This window comes from Elephas maximus, chromosome 2 (assembly GCF_024166365.1).
Source record: "Elephas maximus indicus isolate mEleMax1 chromosome 2, mEleMax1 primary haplotype, whole genome shotgun sequence".
Taxonomy (NCBI): domain Eukaryota; kingdom Metazoa; phylum Chordata; class Mammalia; order Proboscidea; family Elephantidae; genus Elephas; species Elephas maximus.
In genome coordinates, this window is record NC_064820.1 from 75067822 (window position 1) to 75089072 (window position 21251).

At 36.6% G+C, this 21251-nt stretch overlaps 1 protein-coding gene across 5 annotated transcripts in view; it reads right to left on the bottom strand.

The window, feature by feature from the left end:
* Positions 1–128: 128 nt before the first annotated feature.
* LOC126065332 (survival of motor neuron protein) overlaps positions 129–21251 on the bottom strand; it is a 30608-nt gene continuing 9485 nt past the window's right edge. The window contains exons 3-10 of one of the 5 annotated variants that reach the window (XM_049865184.1): positions 20843–20962; positions 19772–19984; positions 19464–19619; positions 18316–18402; positions 16648–16758; positions 12748–12798; positions 6389–6414; positions 129–780 (exon numbers count right to left, since the gene is read on the bottom strand). In XM_049865184.1, coding sequence (XP_049721141.1) covers positions 12751–12798; positions 16648–16758; positions 18316–18402; positions 19464–19619; positions 19772–19984; positions 20843–20962 — 735 coding nt within the window. In that variant the 3' untranslated portion in view covers positions 129–780; positions 6389–6414; positions 12748–12750. Of the gene's footprint in view, positions 781–3917; positions 4227–6388; positions 6415–6494; positions 8069–10486; positions 12799–16647; positions 16759–18315; positions 18403–19463; positions 19620–19771; positions 19985–20842; positions 20963–21251 lie in introns of those variants that run through there. The other 4 variants (XM_049865175.1, XM_049865194.1, XM_049865204.1 and 1 more) reach the window with 4 other exon arrangements.

Below are 21251 nucleotides of genomic sequence, written 5' to 3' on the forward strand. Positions count from 1 at the left end.
AATGGGCTACTTCTGGAAGATGGGATTACGAGGAGGAGATGGGGTTATCTTCCTGCTTGTCTGATTAAATATGCAATACTTCTGTAATCAGAAATGTTTTTAGTATTGTATATCAGAGTCCAATCAGGAGACAGAAACCACAAAGTAATTTGACCAGCGAAGATTTAATATAAAGAATGAACTATAACAAAGGGTTGGCATAATGGAGATTGGATAAGGAACAGAGACCTCTAAGCAGATACAGAGAACAGCCACCAGCCCTTAGCTGAGACAGAGCACCCAAGAAAAGAACAAGTCTCCCCCAGGGCTGAGGTCCAGACCTCACTGGAGCCACAGCCCTGACTCACTGGATGACAGAGGGGCTCGCTGAGGCTGCAAGGTTTGACCTGAGGAGGTGCTAGGCTGGTGGAACTTTGCTGAGAAGGTGCTTCAGGGAAATTATTCACGGAAGGTGCAGCGTGCCGCTGGTCATTAGGTACCGCTGAAACCAGACACTACACAAGGTGTGTGCTGGTGGAGCCACACTGCAGAGCTGGGTGCTATGGAAGGCGGGTACACGTGTGGAGGGATCTGCCTAGAATAGCTCACTGGAGCCAGGAAAAGAAGCCTCTTGCTGCTCCAGCGGCTACCAGCACCCTCTACTGACAAAGTGTTACACTCTGCCTGCTGACAAGGGTCCAGATCCATTACTGCAGAGTAGGCATGAAGGATGGATTTGGAGATGAGACTCAGTAAACTGAAAACTGGCACAAGTATAACGTTAAATTCGACAGTGTGAACCTAAAGAAAAAAGAACCTAGTTAAATTTCTTAAAACTGAATGACAGGATGTACACATGCATGTTACACATTCATAGAAAACCTTTCAACTGATATACAAGAAAACGTCTAACAGTGATTGACTTCAGAGAGGGGAACAGGACAGCTGGAGGACAAAGGTAAAAGGCAGGCTACTTTTAAAGGCTACCAATTAAAAATAATAATTTAAAAACAAACAGGACTCCATGAAAATTATTTGTTCAGAGCTTCTGTTAAGAGCCTCTTAGTATAGAGCAGTGTCATCAAAGTATGGCCCCTGGACTGTTTTTATACGGCCCTTGAGCTGAGTCATTTTTACATTTTTAAAGGGTTAAAAAAAAAATTGCAACAGAGACTGTGCTGCCCACAGAGCTAAATACCCTCTTTTTCTTTACTGGATCATCCCTCATTGTCCAGCACTCACTCTTCTGGTTCTAAACTCCCCCTCTGTGATCACATTTCCCAAGCCTCTCAGCTCCCTAAATCCTCCCACTGTGCCCACTTTGGGTAAAATCCCACATATACTCAACCTCTTCCTTAAACATTGATTCCCTGCACTTTCTTGCTTTAACTCCATATTTTTTAAATAACTTGCTTATTTTTTTGTGGTTGATGAGAATATACACAGCAGAACATACACTAATTCAATTTCTGCATGTACAATTCAGTGACATTGATTACATTCAAGTTGTGCAATCATTCTCACCCTCTTTTTCTGAAGTGTTCCTCCTCCGTTAACATAAACTCACTGCCCCCGAGTTGCCTACCTAGTCTTTCATAACTCCATATTTTTCAAACTTTTTTACCATGACCCACAATAAAAAATATATTTAATATTACAATGCAGTACACATACACACACCACCAACATCAAATACATATCACATACACAGATACGTAACTGAAACAAGTTGCACAAAATAACACCCTTACTAAAATAAAGCTGTATCAAATATGATTTTATTAATATCCAAATATAACAAAAACTCAGAAGTAAACAATACAAAATTTGTCTACATGCACTATCTTCAACTGTTCTCTCATTCTTTCACTCCCTCCCTTCAGGCTTTCACCTACATTATTCCACCAGAACAGCCCCCAAGGTCACCAATGACCTCCCATTGCCAAATTCAATGGGCACTTCTCAGTCCTCATCTTACTGGGCCCATTAGCAGCATATGACCTATCGGTAGCATATGACATTCCCACCTCCTCAAAGTTTGTTCTTTACTTGGCTTCCAGGACATCACATCCCTCCTCACTTTCCTAACTCACTGGGGGCTCCCTTCTTGGTTTCCTTTGCTGTTTCTGCTCATATCTCTGATCTCTAAACACTGGGAGTACTCCTGGAGTTTTTTCCTGACAACATCTTCATTTAAATTCACTCTTTGCCTATCTCATCCTGTTGAATGGCTTTAAATTCCGCCTCTGGGTTGACTTCTAAATTTTCATCTCTAGCCCAGACTTTCCCCCGAACTCCTTACTCATATGCAACTCCTACTGATGGGCATCTCAAATTTTTATGTCCAAAAGCCAACTCTTACCATTCCTCTCCAAAAAAGTACTCTTTATGTAGACTTTTCCAGCTCAGTAAATTCCAACTTCATTCTTCCAGTTGCTTAGGCCAAAAAGCTTGGAGTTATCCTTGACTCTTCTCTCTCATACTCCACATCCCATCTATTGACAAATCCTGAAGGCTCTACCTCAATATACGTTCAGATGCAAACACTACTACCCACTGGTCCTAACTAGTCTGCCTGCTTCCTCCCTATGGTCTATTTGCAACATAGCAGTCAGAAGGCACTTTTTATGTCTCATCATGCTACATCTCTAGCTCAAAACTTTCCAATAGATTCCCAGCTCAAAGTAAATACTGAAGACCTTACAATGGCCTACACGTGACCTGGTCCCTGGTTGCCCCTCTTAACCCCATCTCAATTTCTTCCCCCATGTTCATTCTACTTGAGTCACACAGGTCTCCCTGCTGTTCCCTGAACATGCGAGGCTGACTCTTCCTTAGAGTCTTTCATTCCTTCAAGCCTTCACCTGTCATCTCCTTTGCCTAGAAGGTTCTCTCTAGTTATCTGAATGGCTCTCACTCTCATTTCATTCTGATCTCTGCTCAAATGTCATGCCAACAAGGATTCCCCTGATTTCTTTTTTTATTCATGGTAAATAATTTTTAAATTATGGTAAATAATAAGCATCTGCCATTTCAACCATCTCTACTTGTACAGTTCAGTGACATTAATATGTTCATCATGTTGTTCAACCATCACCATTAACTGCTCCCAAATTTTCCCATCCCTGACCATTTTTTTTTAAAAAGCACCCCCCGCAATCTCACTTTCCCTGCTTCTCTTTTATCTATAGCCTTTATAACCATCTGTCACCTTAGACATTTAACTTGTTTACTGTCTGGTTCCCACCACTACAAACTTCATGAGGGCAGACTTTCATCTGTTGTGTTCAGTGTTGTCTTCCAAGCACCTAGAACGGTGCTAGCACAGACACAAAATTCAATAAATATTCACTGAAATTAATAACTTGGTTGAACTTAAAACCATTTTCCAATTGTATTATGTATTTAAAGCAGTAAAAATTACTTAAAAGCAAATAAGCTACCTTCATAACTAAAATTAAACTCAGACAACTGTGCTGAATCTTCTTTGAGGAAATGGGCCAGGCACAGTTGGGAGAGGAAGCAGTTGGGAGAGAGGAAGTAGGGAAGAGAGCGAGGGAGAGGGAGAGGGAAGGGAAAATGGAGGCGGGGAGTCAAACAGAGAGACAAGGACAGAGACAAAGACAAGAAAGAGAAGGTACAGAGAGGAAAATGACAACAAGACTCCCAAGAAGCAGACAGAGTCTTGGTTCCTGACTGGGCAAATCCAGTCCTTGTGACACTCAGCTAGCCTTTGTTTCTTAACTTTGGATTATCAGTGAGAGTGCTTTACAACTGGTTGTACCTTTTCAATACTATTTTACCCAATTAGTCCAAGTAGTTTTCTTCCTACATCTTCAGACAGATTTAACCTCACCATATATATTCCAAAGAAAAATATTCATGTATTTCACGTTTAAAAAAAAAAATTTATCACATTTATTTTTAAAAGTATCAATAAAAAGTTTAACATACAAAGGAAGTGACAATATAAAAACATGCTCAACTGTAATTTGACAGATGACTTTTATGCACTATATGCAACCCAGAGAATCTTTTAACCACCCATATTTGCACTGTCCAGTTATTCAAACTGATTATTCCCTAAAAACACTTCCTTGGTTATTAAAGCATGGAACACATGCGACAACTGAAAAAATGCAGAGGACTGTGCTATCCAACCAAGTGTTCATGAAGAAAATGATGAAGCTTTTTTCACACTGACAAGGGAACATCAAAATACCATTCTCTGTGGGAGAGAGCTGTACCTAAATTTGAAAGAAAAAAGTCTAGATATAATTATATTTTAAAACCTATCATCTTATAAAATGATAAAGACATGGTAAAACCAGAATAAAAATATGCTAATATAAAGATTTAATGTAATATTAATTTCAGTCTTCATGGGATACTTAAATAATTAGGTAAACTATCTGCAAAATTCATTTGGAAGAGTAAATGAGCAAAAATATATTTTAAAAACTTTTAAGGCATACTAGTATTTGGTCTGCCCTACCTGATTTTAAAACATATTACAAAGCAGCAATTATCAAAATCATGTGTTAAGTTGGCATATGTATATACAAGTTTGTGTATGCTGCATACATATCCACATATATAACAAAGCACATAGGGTGCACAGAGACAGAGGCTTCCTAGACATAGCCAAACAACTCCTGGGATCTGTTACTGGGACGAGAGTCTCCGGGAACAACTTAGTTGAATTTTCTCCAACTCAAGAACTGATTTATTTCTAAGGACAAAAAGGAAACATGGTATTCTCATCTAGTTACAGTCATTCAACATGAAGGACTTCATCATACAGTATTTTGTGATAAAGACCTGAACAAACCTGTTTTGTTACAAGGACATATGACACCATTCTTTCATCTTTTATGATACATATGCACCAAAATTTACTTGACAGAGTTTAAGCAGACAAATGTTAAAGACAGCTGTGAACATAAGGTACCCAGAAGATGATACAGAAATGGAAAAAATGGACGATCATTGTAACTGGTGTTTATAAATATAAAAATGAAAATCTTTGCAGTTATGAACAAAGATAGCCATCATATATATCTAGTCAACAAAATTATGAGCCATCAAAGTCTTCCAAAGTATTATGTTTTAATGAAGCAAGTGCAAGAAGAATCAGAAGCAATGATAAATTAGAACACATTAAAGATGCATTTGAAATCTGGAATCAGTATTTAAAAGATAGCTATGTTCCAGGTTCATACATAACAGCTGATGAACAGTTGCCTATTTTGGATACATATATAAATAAACTTAAAACTGAAAAAATATGCAAAATCTGAGTTTGTTGTATTTGAATTCTCATTAAAATTGCTAATAGTTTTCACTATCCCTTTATTTTTACTTCTGTAAATTGTAAAATGACTTAAAAAGAAACAGATAAAGCTTTATAAGCAAAAAAATTAAAAATAGTTTAAGCACAAATACCTAAAATAAAAAATGGTAATAGGAAAATAACCATAAACACAGGGAAAATAATCTTTTATAAATAGAAGCATTAGAAGAAAACTCAAAAGCCATAAAAAGGACTGTGAGAATTAAACAATTTAGCCGCATAAAAATAAAACATTTCTGTCAAAACAACCGCTACCACCATAAGCACACTCAAAAGAAATGACATGCTAGAAAAAAAGAAACTCATATCACACAGAGATGGTTTCTCATATAAAAAATTCTTACAAATCAAAAAGGACAAAAAAAAAAAAAGTTAAAAAAGCGCTTAAAGGTAATGTTCATAAGGTTTTCCAAAAAAGGAGATATATAGCTTTTAAAAATAAACAGAAAGACAAATAAAACATAACCATTTTTCAAGTTTTAGATTGACAAAGACCCAAAGGTTTGATAAACTGTCAACTAGATGGTGGGAAACAGGAACTCTCAAACAATGTTGGTGGAAATATATATGAACACAACCACTACTGAGAGCAATTTGGTAAAAATCTATCAAAATTTCAATGCATACTCCAGCAGTTTTACTTCTAAATACTTAATCTTAAAGAGATATTCCTAATTTCTACAAAAAGAACTACATAAAAGAAAACTCATTGTAGTATTAAACAGCAAACAGTTGTAAACAACCTAAATTTTCACCTACAAAGGATCAATAAATATGGTATACTATACATAAGAACGTGGAAACCCTGGTAGTACAATGGTTAAGAGCTACGGCTGCTAACCAAAAGGCTGGCAGTTCGAATCCACCAGGTGCTCCTTGGAAACCCTATGGGGCAGTTCTACTCTGTCCTATACGGTTGCTATAAGTTGGAATCGACTCAATGGCAATGGGTTATACATAAGAATACTCTGAAGCTGTTAAAAAAACAAAACGAGATAGCTTTACATAGCAATACGGAGTGCTCTCCAACATACAGTAAGAGGAAAAAGCACTTACCCATAAAAGTACACTGTACGAGTAACCTATGAAAATAGAATTTTAAAAAGGTTTAAAGAAATAATGAAGATAGATACATTTTAACCAGATTATTTTAATTACATGTTAGTTTTTTTGTTGGTGATAAATGTACCCGGCACAAAAATTATAAAATTAAAAAAGTCTCTCTCACATTCTTGTTTTCTAGTCCCCTTTTAGAAGTAACTTACCATGAGTATTGTTCTTGATAACCAATTCTCATACAATCATACACATGATTTATATTAAATACATATTTGTACAAACAACAGGAAGCATAATAAACACAGTTTTCGATTTTTTTCATTCAAACATAAATCCTATCAGATTCCTATACATATAATGAGGCAATAATGACTAAAACCATGTTTTTAATAAACAAACAAAAAATGATCAAAAAACTTTGTGGGCATCTCCTGTCTGGAGAAAAGATGAGAGGGCAGAGGGGGTCAGAAGCTGGCCGAACGCACATGAAAACAGAGTGGAGGGAAGGAGTGTGCTGTCTCATTAGAGGGAGGGAAACTAGGAGTATATAGCAAGGTGTATGTAAGTTTTTGTATTGAGAGACTGACTTGGTTTGTAAACCTTCACTTAAAGCACAATAAAAATTAAAAATAAATGATCAAAAGAATAAACTGGATGTTTCAAAAACTAAATTGAAACTATTTTGCAACTTTTATATAACCAAGAATAACAACAGAGAATGAAATAATTCTTAAGTAAACTATAATAAATAAGTGTGAAGAATGGGGGCATTAACTCGTTTATTTTTGGGAGGGAGCATATGACAACATGTGATGATCTACAGAACTAATTAGAATCTATGACCCGGTACATGAAATTAATCATCAATACACAAAAATACTTCTATGAAATTATGTTAAGTAAAAAAGCCCAGAATATATTCCTCATGGCTATGTAAAAATATGTATCAACAATCCCAACTTTGACATTTAACTCTTACGTACTTGAAAGGTAGAGTGTACTGTTGTCATTTAGTGTGTTTTAATCACCACAGTGGACAAATCTTTCATGAAACATGCAACTGAATACTGTTCCAAAAATGGGAAAGGTGATATAATGAATTGTGCCATTCAGCCAAGTGTTCCTGAAGAAAATGCAAACATTTGTTTACACCAATTAGGATTTTAAAAAAAACAGGGGAAGTAGCTGGTAGTGGACTTGCTCTCCTGCCATAAACTATAAAGGTGGCCAGGATATATGATACAACTGTTTTCAGGCACTGGACAACAGATAGCACAGGGCTATGACTCTTGAAAACGGTGAACACATTACGTGAGCTTCATATTCACCCCTTTCTGGTGGCAGGATGGAAGGTGGAGCGTGAGCAGAGCAGTGGTCTTCCTGAGTGGAAGAAGCAGAGATTGGAGTATGGGCACTGGAATAAGGCAGCTGGAATTTGAGGAGGCACGGTCAGGAGAGGAGGGATTTGCAGAGAAAGAGCTCCAGAAATCTGTGTAGGAGTTCCACTTGAGTCCTTGTCCAAATCCTAAGTTATGCATGTGCAGGACAAGACTCCAAGGGGCCTGGCAGACACAGCTGCTAGGGGCTGAGAGCTGGACAAAGTTCAGAGGCCGTACATAGTTCCACCATTTACTATGTGGCCCAAGGCAAATCATTTCTGTGAGTCTGCTTTCTCATCTGTAAAATGGGAATAATAGTATCTAACTCAATCAGTGCTATAAAGATTAGATGAAATAACTATTAACTATGCCTACTACAAAGTCATCACTTAAAAAGTACACCTATTATAATCACTAATAAAGGGGAGATAAATATCATGTAGCAGTTTCTAGTTTCCTTTACAACAGAAAGCCAAATCTACTAACACATACCCAAGAGTCTCTTGAAACCAAGATCCATAAGATTTTGTTCATTCTTAACCAGAAGTCTGTTATCTAAAGACAAAGGCCCATTAATGCTCAGCAACACTGCTTCACATTTGTCATCTGCTACCTGGAAACCGAGAACTAGCATGTTTTATTAAAAGTGCCCTATAGCGCTACCCTAAATTACATGCCATTTTTAAATATAAAAGGTCAATTTATGTGTCATGATAACCAAAAATAAAAGGATCAAAGCTTCAAAGTTCAGACCAGAAGAACTAGTTGGTGGTCGGCTACAACCGATGACTGCCCTGACAAGAAACACAGCAGAGAACCCCTGAGGGAGCAGGAGAGCAGTGGGATGCAGACCTCAAATTCTCATATAAAGACCAGACTTAATGGTCTGACTGAGGCTAGAAGGACTCCAGAGGTCATGGTCCCCAGACCTTCTGTTAGCCCAAGATAAGAACCATTTCCAAAGCCAACTCTTCAGACAGGGATTGGACTGGACTACGGGATAGAAAATGATACTGGTGAGGAGTGAGCTTATTAGATCAAGTAGACACATGAGACTAGGTGGGGAGCTAATGTCTGAATGGGAGATAAGGGGGTCAGAAGCTGGCCGAATGGACATGAAAATGGAGAGTGGGAAGGAGTGTGCTGTCTCATTAGGGGGAGAGCAACTAGGAGTATATAGCAAAGTGTTTATAAATTTTTGTATGAGAGACTGACTTGATTTGTAAACTCTCAAAGTACAATAAAAGCAAAAAAAAATTCTCATAAAAAGACCAGACTTAATGGTCTGACTGAGACTAGAAGGACCCCAGAGGTCATGGTCCCCAGACCTTCCGTTAGCCCAAGACAGGAACCATTCCCAAAGCCACCTCTTCAGACAGGGATTGGATTGGACTGTGGGACAGAAAATGATACTGGTGAGGAGTGAGCTTCTTGGATCAAGTGGACACATGAGACTATGTGGGCAGCTCCTGCCTGGCGGGGAGATGAGAGGGTAGAGGGGGACAGAAGCTGGCTGAATGGACATGAAAATAGAGAGTGGAGGGAAGGAGTGTACTGTCTCATTAGGGGGAGAGCAACTAGGAGTATATAGTAAGGTGTATGTAAGTTTTTGTATGAGAGACTGATTTGGTTTGTAAACTTTCACTTAAAGCACAATAAAAAATAAAAAATCTTCAAAGTTCAGAAACTAGTTTCTCCAACTATAATACTTGATATCTTCATAATACGCTACACGTATTATCTAAGAATGTTAGCTGAACTCAAGTAACTATATCTTAAAAGTAATGCTGTACAAGAGTCCCCACAGCATGATTCCACTATATGACATTCTAAAACAGGCAAACTACTCTTTGCCCATAGAAGTCAGAAGAGTGGTTACTGGGGGTGAGAAAGGGGCACAAAGGGATTTCCTTGGTTTAGAGATATGTTCTGTATCTTGATTGAGGTGTTTGTAACAAGGGCACAGCTTTGTCAAAACTGATCAAACACTTCCCTTTAAATCTGTGCATTTTATTGTAATTTAAACCTCAAAAATGTATCAGAAAGGAACTGATTCTGTATAAGCGCTCTTGAATACTCTTCAAAAGCATGATTCATAAATAAAAGTGATCTAATGTCTAATACTTAGTGAGATAACTGAGTACTGAATGTCTTCTACTGATTGCTGTATGTAAAACACAGGCTTTTACAGAAGCAGGAGTTGTTCTTGTTGAACTTTAAGAATTTGACTTCTGGATTGAATCCACTGTTTTTCCATTGGCCAAGAGCTTCAAACTACTTATGACTTAAGTTTATAAATATTCAAAACCATTAACCCTGTAGCTTATTTCTGTTAATGGCAACCACTTAACGCCATTTAACTGACAACAACTGTCTAGACATACAGTGTGGTGGTGGCTTTGTTCTCTCTTTACTTAAGGGGAAAGGTGCTTTGTTATTCAATATTTAAGTTAAGGTAAATTGTGCCTAAAAATAACCTAGGTCAAATATGATTACATTAACTCAACTTTCAAAACCATTCACTTAAAGAAGAATTTGTTATTTAAGAAGTCTTTCTTAAAACTGACAAGAGTTAATTTGGAAATAGAGTGATGGGATATACACATGATGAACCATACATGTAAAATGCTAAAATTGTACCTGTAAAAACTGTACATGTAAAATGCTGAAATGGCAAATATTTTGTTGTATATGTATTTACCACACATACACACACACACAAAGCTAGCAAAAGTGGAAAAATGGGAAATCCAATTAAAGTCTGCCATTTAATTAGTAGTATTGTACCAACGGTAATTTTAGTTTAGATAAATGTACTGTGGTTATGACAGATGTTAACATCATAGGAAGCTGGGTAAAGAGTATAAGGAAACTCTGTGTACTACTTGGCAACCCTCTGGGTATTTACAATGATCTCAAAATAAAAAGTTTAAAAACAAATAAAACACCTTTAAAAAGAAAAGGAAAAAAAAAAGCAGCAAAAAATAGAAGTGATGCCTAACCCTCCACGATGAGTGAAAGATTTGATCTGGGAACTCTGAGGTCTCTTTCATATACCATTTTCCCTCTCATGACTTTCCCTCCTCCTCTCTTCATGCTTTAAGCACATCCTACACTTCATTCTAAAAAGTGTGCCAGATACTGAAGACACAGTGAAGACCCAGACATAGGACCTGCCCCCTCTGAGTCAGACAGATATATAAACAATAATGATAATACAGTGTGAAAAGTTACGTCTTAGAAATAAATAGAGAATACATTCAAAGAGGGCGGAAATGCCACGGATTGAGCAGGGGAGGTGGATAAGGGCGGATGGGTTGTATTAGGATTAGTGATATGACATTTATGCTACCTTATGCCTCTAAACACACTGTACTCTGATCCTTCCAGTTTTGTACGTTCTCTGCCTAGAACAGAAACCCTGGTGGCAAAGTGGTTAAGAGCTATAGCTGCTAACCAAAAGGTCAGCTGTTCGAATCCACCAGGCACTTCCTGGAAATCCTATGGGGCAGTTCTACTCTGTCCTATAGGGTTGCTACGAGTCGGAATCGACTTGACGGCAATGGGTTTTTTTGGTTTTCTGCCTGGAACACTCTAACCCATCTCATCTCCTTGGCTAAATTTTCTATTCACTCTTTTAGACTTGGTTGAATAACCCACATGAAGAACTTCAATTGAATGCAGTTTAATCAAAAAGGAATTATACTCTTAAATGTGAAAATCATACAATAAAAAAATACGCTCCTCTGCCAGGAACGCATCTCATTCTGAAAATGTGATTTTCAAAAACTTGCTTTTCAAGGCAACATGGAAACATCTACCACAAATCATTATAAATTTATAGTGATGAGTGAAAAACTTTTATCAGACAGTCACATAACAGAGATTCAACCTAAGGCTATGACAGAAAAGAATCAGATTATTACATATTTGAAGATATTTACTGTAACATTATCCAGCCTAGTAAAGCCTACTGAACTAAAGGAATAGAGGCATACCATGCAGGCAAACGATTTGACAGATAGGGGCCAAAAGTACAAAATGAAATGCAACAACTGGAATATGACAGACATACAATTTTTTAAAACGTAGTTTAAAAATATTGAAAATTTTTATTATGCACTTTTCAAACATACAGAAAATAGAAAAAAATGGTACAGTATATACATGGCACCTAGATTCAGTAATTAACATTTTGCCATATATGTTTCAGGCAGACACACATACACACACACACAGTTTATTAGGCCATTTTAAAAATATTAGAAACATTTTAACACTTTTAAATACTTCAGTACAAAAATTAAAAAAGACATTCTCCTATAAACTATAACGCCCTTATCACAGCTCAAAAAATTAGCAGTAATTATCTAATATCATTTAAAATCCAGTCCATGTTCAACTTTCTTCAATGTCTTTTTCTCCTTCCCCCCACGTCTTTTATAGATAAGTTTCTCAAACCAGGGTCCAATCAAGGACCCCACACTGCATTTGGCTGTTCCTTCTCTGAAATCTCTTAATCTAGACTAGTTATCCCTCCCCCTGTTTTTTTTTTTCTTCTCTTTCTTTCATGACACTGATTTTTAAGGAATGAGGGCAGTTATCTTCTGTTCCACATTCCACATTCTAGACTTGGCCAATTATTTTTGTGGTGTCACGTAACTTGATCCTTTATCCCCAGTATTTCCTGTAAATGGGAAATTAGATCTAAAGGCTTGATTAAATTCCCACACACAACCATCCAGCAAATATTTGGTGACATGATACTTCAGCACCACGAGAATTCTAATGGGGCTGGGATCAATCTCTCATCTGTGAGTTTTGGCATCAAAGCATCTTTAATACTGTTATCACATTAAATTTTCAATTTTTTAACATTTCATTTTTTAATGATTTGATTTCCACAAATCACAAAGTATGCGCCAAAAAAAATAAAACAAAAAGTGAGATTCACTTGTTTAGTGACAGCAGACTTACTCCTTAATTGAAATGTGAACACTTTCCTTCTTTTTGACTTTGTCTGTAGCCCTGTAAAAAAAAAAAAAAAGGAAAGGAATTCAAAAGACAAGCATATATACTTTATACAAATGTTAAAAAGTATTTTTTTTCATATAGCACATTCTACTGTTATTTAACAAAATACCATCAGAAAAAAGTTTACAGCCTTCCAATGTCCTTTAAAACTAATGCCAAAGTAAAAAACTACTAGGCTGCAATTAAGAAATTTTTTCTTCGTTCAGTAAGTCTAGGGATACGCCTGAGCTCCTTATACCTTACTTCCATCAAATAAAATATACAGTGACCTAAAATTACTTGTCACACCTATTTATCGAGACAAAGCCATTAAAGACCAGTACACAATGAAACCAGTGAAGAAGTTAAAAAAAAAAAAAATCAATACTCAAATATTTGTTACTTTTCCTGGTGAGAGCCAACCCAAATGTCCTCTCTCTTCTGAGCCTCAATGTCTTTTATCTTTTTCTACATTATAGGGTCATTATGAGTAGGTATCAACTTGACAGCAATGAGTTTGGTTTCGGATTTTACATTAAACTAGCTTTCACTAAAGCAGCAGCTTTCCACTTCACTATTAATCTACACCCAACTGGCTGTAAGGTGTAGTGAAAATGATTTGTTACCAATGAGTACCAAAGTTACAGCCTATTTTATGTTATTCCAACAATATTGCTCTTAGTTATTTATATTCTGATTTTTTTTCCCTGTGGTAGATAGATACACATAACAAAACAATTGCCATTTCAACATTTTTCACATGCACAAATCAGGGACATCAATTATGTTTATCATGTTATACAATCACCACCACCATCCGTTTCCAAATTTTTCTTGAAAGAAAAAATGGTAGAGGTAAGAGCTGGACCCAAAAAACAACATATTGTATGACTCCATTTATATAAAATGTCCAGAATAAGCAAATCCATACAGACTGAAAGTATATTATGGTTGCCAAGGACCGGAAAGAGAGGGGAATGGGAAATGACTGCTAATGGGTTGTGGCTGTTAGCTGCTGTCCGACTGGCTCCGACTCATGGTGGCCTCATGCATGATCAGACTGTTGTGATCCACAGGGTTTTCACTGACTGAGTTTTGGAAATAGCTCACCAGGCCTTTGATTCCGGTTGTCTTACTCTGGAAGCTCCACTGAAACCTGTTAAGCATCATGCAACACAAAAGCCTCCACTGATGGACAGGTGGTGGCTGCACTTGAGGTGCACTGGCCAAGGATCGAACCTGGGTCTCCTGCATGGAAGGTGAGAATTCCACCACTGAACCCCTGCCCTCCTGCTAAGGGGAATGAGGTTTCTTTTTGGGATGATGAAAATGTTTTGGAATTAGAAAGTAGTAATGATAGCACAACTTTGTAAATATATTAAAACTACTGAACTGTATACTTTAAAAGGGTAAACTGTATGGAATGTGAATATTTCAATGAAGCTATTAAAAAAGAAAAATAAACGTTTATAGCCACACTACTTATAATAGCCAAAAATTGGAACCCACACAATTATCTATCGACAGTAGAACAAATAGATTATGAAATGCAATACAAATACTGAACAAACACACACACACACATATATGATTCCACCCATAAGAAGTTTAAAAATGGGCAAAACTCATCTACTAAGTTAGAAATCAGAAAAATGGTTATCCTTGAAAGGGAGAAAGCTAATGACTAGAATGAGACACAAGGAGGCTTCTGCGGTTGACATAATGTTCTTTTTCTTGATACTGACACTGATGACCCAGGTGTGATCATTTTGTGAAAAATTATCAAGCTGCAAACTTGTAATTTATGTACTTTTCTGCATGCATGCTATATTTAATAAAAATTTTACATTAACAATAATACTGATCAACCAAAAACCAGGACCTTATGCACAATATGAACCTGAATATAAGTCAACATAAGGTGCATCTAGGTGACAGAGTTATGATTTTACTCCTCTAGCTTTCCCTGTCTAAAAATTTTTTTAATGAACACAAAGTATGTTAATACCATATATGTACACATTATATGTGTTATTTTTCAAAATATTTCATAATTAAAAAAAATGAGAAAAACAAACTATTGAAAACACGTACAGAAACTTAACGTATAAAAAGGGAAAGGTTAAAGAATTAGAGTGAGATGACTGGTCTTAAATTAAAACCAAAAACCATCTGTTAAATAAGAATATTAAATGGGGATATGTACAGATGATATACGTAAAAAAAAAATTACAGCTTCAATTCAGTTGTTAATTTTTTTCTATTAATTAGCTACAATCACACATCATAATTTCAGATGGCACAACAGCTTCCTTTTAAAAAAATAAGAATAAATTCCCTGCTAAATTACAATAGAACATGTATGCAACAGACTGATGTATGAAATGACAAGTCTGAAGTCCAAGTCTCCAAGCTCCAGTTTGGTACCTATTACCCTAGACCTTCCTCTATGCACAAAGAGAATCTAATTTTTCTTTTACAAAAAAAAAAAAAAAAATTACCCATTATTTTTCCATATACTACAATCTATATAACTTCAAATCATATCACAAATACTAACGAGTTTGGAAAATAAAGTGTCATTCAAAATAGAAAATGTATAATCAAAATAATCTAACAACAAAACTGGTCTAATAATGTGTTTAATGCTTCTGTTCTACCTCCTAGTTCGTTGTGTAGCGCCTACTATTTTAAAAGCTTGCCAGCAGCCATCCAAGGCACAATTGGTCTCTATTTGCCTGGAACAACAGAAGAAGAAGGACCATCAGGAATAGGAGGATATGGGAAGTATGGCTAATTGCCTCCATGAAAAACTATCTCCTTTGTCATGAAACCAGGAGAACTGGATGGTGCTCCACTATGATTACAGAACATTTTGATCAAAGATCCCATAGGATAATCCTGATCAAAAGGGGGGAAAATGTAGAACAGGAATTCAAATTCTCATGAACTCCAGACTTCCTGGAGCCATGAAGGTTGGATAAACCCCTGAAACAACCGTCCTGAGATAATCTTTAAACCTTAAACCAAAAATATCCCCTGAAGTCTTCTTAAAATGAAATACTAGTTAAACTTAACTAGTAAAAAATGTCTGCCTTGAGCATTATGCTCTTTTAAGAACTATCTATATGGGATAAAACTGACAATAGCAGCTTGAAAGATTAGATAGGAACCTTAGGGAGCAGTGAATTTATGGTAATGGGGGAGGAGCAATGCAGAAAAGGAGAATGAAAATGGTTGCCCAACTCAAAGAATGTAATCAATGTCACTAAATGGTACATGCAGAAACTGCTGAGTTGGTGTGTTCTGCTGTGTATATTCTCAACAACAAATAAAATTAAAAAACAATCTAACAATGCAATGAAAGATTTCTAAATGCACTACAATTACACTTAATGGGGCTGATGCAAGAGCAACTTAATATTTTTTAAACTTTCAAGTAATTTTTACTTTTGGAACTTACATGACAAATGACTTTTTTTTTAAACCTCTTTATGGAGATATAATTCACATAACACACAATTCACCTATTTAAAGTATACAATTCACTGGTTTTCAGTATATTCACAGAGTTGCGAATCCATTAAGTTTAGAACTTTTTTATTACCCCAAAAAAGTAACTGTATCCCTTAGCCATCACTCCCCTAATACTCCCATCCTTCTCCCTCCCCCTACCCAACCTAGATACCCACTAATCTACTTTCTGTCTCTGTAGATTTGCCAGTTCTGGACATTTCATATATGGGATCATACAATATGTAGTCCTTTGTGACTAGCTTTTTTCCCTTAGCATTAAGACAAATGACTTTTTAGTCACACAACCACAAAGAGATTGTTAAGAAAAGATGCCGAGTGATCACTTACCATATAATAGCCAGTATGATAGCCACTCATGTACCAAGAGATTAACATACTTCCCAGGGCATCTGCATCATCAAGAGAATCTGGACATATGGGAGGTGGTGGGGGAATTATCTGGAAACGGAAAAAGATGGACTTTTAAAACCAGTACACAAAACATGAAGTCTGATGATCCAATTCACATAAAGAACACTGGACATTAATTGTATCTTTCCCTACATTCCATATCAGCTATTTGAAATTAAAAAAAAAATTCTGACATTTGGAGAAAGCCAAACCGATAGTTTAACCAGCAAAATTAAATTGAACAAGGATCAAATTATAATAAAAAAATTTGTTGCTGTTGAGTCGATTCTGACTCATAGCGGCCCTATGGGACAGAGTAGAACTGCCCCATAGAGTTCCTGAGGAGTGCACGGTGGATTCGAACTGCTGACCTTTCGGTTAGCAGCTGTAACACTTCACTACTATGCCACCAGGGTTTCCCAAATAGGGTACATAAAATGTTTAAACATTTTGATTAGAACTTTTTTTGTTGTTCCATTATGAAACTGGATAAAAGACCAAGAATATTTCCATATTTTTCCTCAAAAAAAAAAAAAAAAAATTCAAGGACAGTTTTAAATAGATCTTGGGGAGAATATCCACCTATCCCAACCCCAAGACACACAGCCTGTCAAAAAGTGTCTTTGTATCTAGCCTATTTTTTTTAATTTTATTTATTTATTTATTGTGCTTTAAGTGAAAGTTTACAAATCCAGTCAGTCTCTCATACAAAAACTTATATACACTTTGCTATGTACTCCTAGCTGCTCTCCCCCTAATGAGACAGCACATTCCTCTTCTCCTCCCTGTACTCCTCGTGTCCATTCAACTACTCCTGTCCCTCTCTGCCCTTCTCATCTCGCCTCCAGACAGGAGCTGCCCATATAGTCTCATGTGTCTACCTGATCCAAGCAGTTCACTCCTCAGCAGTATCATTATCTATCTTATAGTCCAGTCCAATCCCTGTCTGAAGAGTTGGCTTTGGGAATGGTTCCAGTCTTGGGTTAACAAAGGATCTGAGGACCATGACCTCCAAGGTTCCTCTAGTCTCAGTCAAACCATTAAGCTGGTCTTTTTATGAGAATTTGAGATCTGCATCCCACTGTTCTCCTGCTCTGTCAGGGATTCTCTGTTGTGTTCTGTGTCAGGGCAGTGATCAGTGGTAGCTGGGCACCATCTAGTTCTTCTAGCCTCATCTGGGCAATTTTTGATACTTAAAATTTTATCATTAGAAATCCAGTCCACAGAATGAGAGACTAACATCTAAGTATACCTACCAGGAAGGACAAGTCATTACTACCCTACAAGGTGTAATTAAATCCTTTCTAACAGGGGCTTCCTCCCTATAGAATGAGAAACAACTTCTGCCAAGAAGGAAACAGGCAACCCAGGGCTCAAGAGGTGGGGATATAAGAGGACTGGGTCTGGGTATCAGAGAACATTAAAAAAAAAGAAACAGGAGATTTAGTGCAAATTTTTGCTCATTAGAATCTTGCCCTACGGTTGGTCTAAGATGACATTTTCCAATCACCTACACTTTGCAAAATTTCCAGCAATCACCTATATTCTGATAAATCCCAAACCGTGTAGGAAAGTACAGTTTAACCTGCATTCTTCTGCACTTACTGGTGGTCCAGAAGGAAATGGAGGTAGCCAGCATGATAGGAAGGAGGGTGGCGGTGGTGGTGGTGGGCCACTGAATTTTAGGCCTGGCTGTAAAGAGATATTTAAAAAATAAATAAATACTAATTTCAACATGAAACAGAAAATGATTCAATACCAAAAGAATCAAAATGATTGCCCAGAATAATATCTATATTATATAGATCAAAAAGTTTAGTCACGTACCAAATACTGAAATCAAACAGACTTGTAAGTCAAATGGCAACCTCTAGATTTTTCTCATTTCCTTTCTATACAGATATTTGGGAAGTAAAAATAAAGTAAGATTTTTAACTACCTAAGGAACCAGAGACAATGGTATTTAGCAAAATATTTCAATCGTAAGAGACTATATCTTCCCACAATTAACTGAATTGCACACTCTTTTTATAGATGCTCTTTTGGCTATACATATGCTAACTTAGAGCATATATTGTGAAAACGAGCAAATCCCTCATTAAACATGAATGATCGGTCCTGAGACCAATGCAGCATGATATATATATACATATACACACACACACACACATATATACACACACACATACATATACATTTTATGAGGCTGATCATTTTACATTCAGGAAACTGAAAAACAATGCAAGCTTCAATAAAAATCTTTTTTGTTCTGTAATTTCTATTATTTATAACAAAAGAAGCCTAAATAGAATCTATATTTACTTTTTAAGTCTGCGAAACAATCCAGGAGCTCTTCAAGATTTTATCCATATTAGGTGTAAATATTGATGCTGCCAATAGGACATCCAAATTGTGTTCTCTCCCAATTTTTATATATTTTACACAGGTGATACTGTGAGCTACAGTCTATCATCCAGCTGACGATAAAGTCTTATTATATTTTCTAACTTACGTACTTTGCTAAATTATTAGTCTAATTCTCCACAAAAGTAGCTGGGAAAGTCTTTCAGTATAAACTATTCTGCATCATTATCTTATTTCCTTTTCAAGGAATTCCCAAGTGTGAATTTGTAGCAGTTACAGACAGCTGCAAAAACTTCAGGGGAAAAGCTACCGTTAACTTAATGCCGAGGCTGAATGTCCAAACACTATGAACTACCACCTGGGAAACCTTCTGTGGGTAGCAGGTTTACCTTTCCGGGTCCCACTCCCGACCCTGGAACTGGCGGCGGTGGAGGCAGGAAAGAATTCCATGCAGCAGCTTTAGACTTGATGTTATTTGGTTTATTTCCAGGAGACCTGGAGGAGTTCTCACTTTCATCTGTTGAAATTTGACTTTCATTTTCATTCTTTAAAAAGAGAAAAAAAAAATGTGTTTTTGTTATAAAGGTATCATTAGGAAAAATTTAATGTTTTAGTGAATCAAACTGACGAGTTATACTATTTAGTTTCTCATCCATTTTTGGCTTCTAAGAATTCTATTTTTCTTTTGTATTCTCACCTCTTGAGCATTCTCCTGAGTATTCCGATCTACATTATTAACTCCTCCAAAGGTTGGGAAAAGTAGATCAGACAGATTTTGCTCCTCTCTATTTCCATATCCAGTGTAAACCACAACACAGGTTTCTCTCTTTAAATCAATTGACGCAATGGTAGCTGGATAAACGCAGCCATCTTCTGACCAAATGGCAGAACATTTATCACCAACTTTCCACTACAAAAGAAACCAAAGATACACACACATACACTTCTTTTAAAGACTGTAAAATATAATCTCGTTTGGGCGAGGGGGATCGGGGGGCGGGGGGAGACACTCTCCAGTTATCTGATCTGGAAAACGGGATACTTTAGTGAAAAAAGACTTTGGGGCCAGAAATACATAAACTTAAATTGTAACTCTGCCATTTATATAATTTTGAAAAAGTTTCTTAATCTCTTCAGTCTTATTTGCCCCTCATGTGTTAAATGGCAATAATATCTTCCGCCTCACATATTCGTTGTGAGGGCTAGAAAGGAGGGAAAGTGTGTAGAGTACCCAGCACTTGGGTCTGGAACGTAAGCGCTCGTCATACGGTAGCTTGCGTCCCCCTTGGTAGTGATGAAACTAAAGCTGACCAGTGAGACACCCCAACAGTTAGCTCCCAGGTCTATTGTTTTAACGAGCAGAAATGACTTCCCAGAGTTTTCGGTTCTCTGGTGCTAAAAGTTTTAGGGTGCCTGAAAGAAAAAAAAAGATACCCATCTCTCAGGTTAAGAAGTAAAACAGTGCCAATTGAGTTTAAGGCTCTCGGGTACCTTTCCAAAATAACATCACCTCTCTCGTCTAATCCACAAAGTAAACGCTGCCCTGAATTTATCATTCCCACTCAATTCCTTATACTTGTATTGGCATACGTATTCCTAAACAATAGAAAGTTTAATAGCAGTTTACAACTGTATGTCAACAGAAAAACAATGTACTAATCGTTTAAGTTACACCATACTAATCATTTAAGTTAAAGATGTTTTACACTAGTTAATAAGGACAGTAACAAGAAATACTTTGAAGTTAAATTTCGGTGTTTTAAATAACCTGTTTCAATGGAGTCGTGGTATTCTTTTTTTGGCTTTTATTCTTCTTAGTAGGTTTTCTTTTAGGTGTGCCTTTTGGTTTGTCTGAAGGTTCACAAATGTCACCATTCTTTAGAGCATGCTATTAAAATATGTATAGAAATGAACATGTTACAGATTGATATATTAAAGAGAAATCACAACATAGCTCAGTTACCACTATAAGCTGGTCTCAAGACCCCACCACTTCAGAAAGCCTTTACTTCCTCTTTTCACCATCCCACACTCTACCAAAACTGCTTCTGAAGGCATCATACACCTGATCATCAATTCTAAAGACGCTTTTAATCAAGACTCCTCATTCTCATCCTTTCTGTAATATTAGACCCATCTCTCTCTTGAAATTCATGATACCCAGATGGCATAGCAAC